Source organism: Myotis daubentonii, chromosome 7 (assembly GCF_963259705.1).
Source record: "Myotis daubentonii chromosome 7, mMyoDau2.1, whole genome shotgun sequence".
Classification (NCBI taxonomy): domain Eukaryota; kingdom Metazoa; phylum Chordata; class Mammalia; order Chiroptera; family Vespertilionidae; genus Myotis; species Myotis daubentonii.
Window position 1 is genome coordinate 21,907,723 of NC_081846.1, and position 2,915 is coordinate 21,910,637.

Sequence of the window (2,915 nt, forward strand, 5' to 3'; positions counted from 1 at the left end):
AGACAATACTCTAGAGATGGTGATGGCTTTCTGTTCCAGCCACTAACTGGACTAAATAGCAGTGGCTACTGCTGTAGTCACTAACCCACCCTAGCCATTCACTCTATTTCTGACACTTCTCCCTGAGACTCACCAACCCCCACATTCATCCCATTCCTAAGCCTCCTTCCATATATGCTCCCAATGCCATCTTGAACCTCCCTAAATTTCACTCACATCATTGCCAGCCTTTCCCTATTTCTGAATCTCTCCTTATACTCTGACCCTCCACCTTATTCCAAGTTGCCACACCATGCCTGACTCCCGCCTTTGACTCTAACCTCAACCCTGACCCTAATCCCAACCTTGATCTAAATCCCATTCCTGAACCTTACTCCATCCCCAACTACAACAGCAGCAGGGGCCTTAGAGGGTAGTAGAAGTGTTCCCTGAAGAAGAGCCAACAAAGGAAGGCCTGCTCTCCTTGGCCAAGAACTCCTTGCTGATCAGGCCATGGATGGCCATGATCTTGCGGAGTCCATGGCGAAACTTCTGACCAATGAAGGCGTAGATGAGGGGACTGAGGCAGCTGTGAAGGAAGCCCAGAATCTCGGTGGCATCCAGGGCCCGACCAATGTCGTTTCGGCGACCACAGCTATCCTTGATCGCCCCGATCCTCAGCAGGGTGTCTGACAACAGGACCAGGTTGTAGGGCAGCCAGCAGAGCAGGAAGACGAGCACGACAGCAAAGATGACCCGCATGGCCCGGTGCTTCTGCCCCATGTGGGCCTGAAACAGTGTGCGCAGGGTGAGCCCATAGCAGAACACCATGACCAGCAGCGGCAGGAGGAAGCCAAAGGTCTGGGGCAGGGCCCGCATCACTGTGCGCCATTTAGTTGAACTGTCACTCAGGTCTTCATAGCAGGCTGGGCTGGATAAAGATGGTTGATAGGCCTTATGGAAAACGAAGATGGGCAGTGACAGGACCAGAGATAGAGCCCAGCTGCCTAAGCATATGAACTTGACCCAGTACCGCTTCTGAGTCAGAGTGCGTGCGGCATGAACAACAGCTAGGTAGCGGTCCACACTAATGCAGGCCAGTAGTAGAATTCCACTGTAGAAGTTAACTTTCTTTAGGAGTGAGACCACCTTGCACAGGAGTGTGCCAAAGATTCAGCCCTTTCTTTGCCTTAGCAGCAGCCGAGATAAGCAAGGTCAGGGCGAAGAGCAGGCGGGCCATGGCCAGGTTCAGGAGGTAGACATTAGTGACAGAGCAGCTGGCCCAGCTGTATAAAATGACCAGCATCACCAGGGAGTTTCCCAGCAGGCTCAGCAGGAAGACCAGGGCATAGATGACAACCGCAGCATACCTGTTGAGTGTCTGTGTCCATGAGAAGAGGCTATAATATTTTTCTGTGGATGGTGTGCGGGTAACGTTTTCAAAGTAATCCCATTCATATTACATGAAGGAAGCCTAGATTTGATCTAATTGAAAAATTAGGAAAGAATTGTGACTTATAACTCAGATTCAAGTCACTCTCATCAAGAATGTGAGAACAGCCCTAGCTGGTTTGACTCTTTGGATCCCCAGTGGAGGGCGTGCAGGAAGCAGCTGATTGAAGCTTTGCTCTTACATCCATATTTCACTCTCTCCCTCTCCTTTCCATTCTCTCTAAAAATAAATAAATAAACAAAGTTATCTGAGTTTTCCACTCTATGGATGACAACGCTTATTCTCTTCCTTTTCTAATATTTATTTCCACTTGTTTATTCCTTACATTCCCTAGCAGACTGCCTTTAAAAGCTTCCAACTTGCCTGACACACAAAAAGGGGAAAGGATTTGACTTTTTACAGTAGATTTCAGAAGGAGTCCACCGGAGGAAGGCGCACAGGAGTATTCCACTTAGGAGAAATTTGGGAGCAATCTGGTGGGAAGGGCTGTGTACTTAAACAGAGTTTGCAGAAAAAGCACACAATTTTTACTTCTATTGTAAGCTCCTTCGGGTGGCCTGGGGGCTGGTGGAGATGTTGATGGAGATATGGAGGAAAAATTGAACCCCTCCATACCAGCCACCAGCACTTCTTTAGCACAACCACTACCAACAATTGGTTGATTAGAATGGCCCTGGGGCTGGGGGCAGAGGCCACCTGGGGTCTGGCTGGACAACGGGGATCATTGGGGCAACTAGTGAATGGAGGAGGTGGGGTTCATGTCATTTTGCTCCTCTCTCTGTTCTGACGGGTGGCTTCGCTGGGAACCTGCCTCAGCTGCCCCAGCAACTAATGTCGTCCCCTGGCTTTACACCTCTTCAATCACTGCTCCATTATCACATGAACCCTACTGTACTGCGATGCCGTGTTTACCACTTTACCAGTCAGCCCTCCCCACTAGACCAGGGACCCTCTCTGAGTCATCTTTGGATCCTCCGCCAGGGAACAAGTGCAATGACACTAGACATACCTCCTATGATTTATGGATCATGGATCATCACTAGGATTCAGAGTGTCTGTTACTGCGGGCACATGGTCATGCCTAAGGTGTGCCTGAAAGCTTCACTTGCACACAGCCAGGCTGGTCTGTCTGGCACTGTTCTTTCCCAACCATCCTCTATTGTTTAAAGTCAGTGTCCATCTGTTCGAGTGCAAATTATGCACCTACCCATAAATGCCAAATTTATCATGCCACTGGTGCCTACCATTCTGCCCCGAGCAAGCATTTTTTTTAAGGCTAAGTCATGCTCTCCACCTGGTTCTCTTATCATTTATAACTAGTAGCAGGAAGTGTAGGAGACCATTGCCTAGGGCTACCCATGCTTTGCTTTTACTGCCCTGAGACTATTGTGATCTAATGCCTGGACTAAAAAGGACCTGAGGATGGGAAAGTCCCTGAAGGGAGTGGACATTCCCCCTATTAATCATCTAGAGCAGTGGTTCT

General features: G+C 49.1%; 1 protein-coding gene across 1 annotated transcript; it reads right to left on the reverse strand.

Annotated features, from left to right (window-relative positions):
* Positions 1-391: 391 nt before the first annotated feature.
* On the reverse strand, positions 392-1,300 carry LOC132237928 (C-X-C chemokine receptor type 2-like). The gene is given in 2 exon segments (XM_059702466.1): positions 392-1,161; positions 1,163-1,300. Coding segments are annotated over 2 exon segments (879 nt in total). The 5' UTR covers positions 1,286-1,300; the 3' UTR covers positions 392-405.
* Between the last annotated feature and the right edge of the window lie 1,615 nt (positions 1,301-2,915).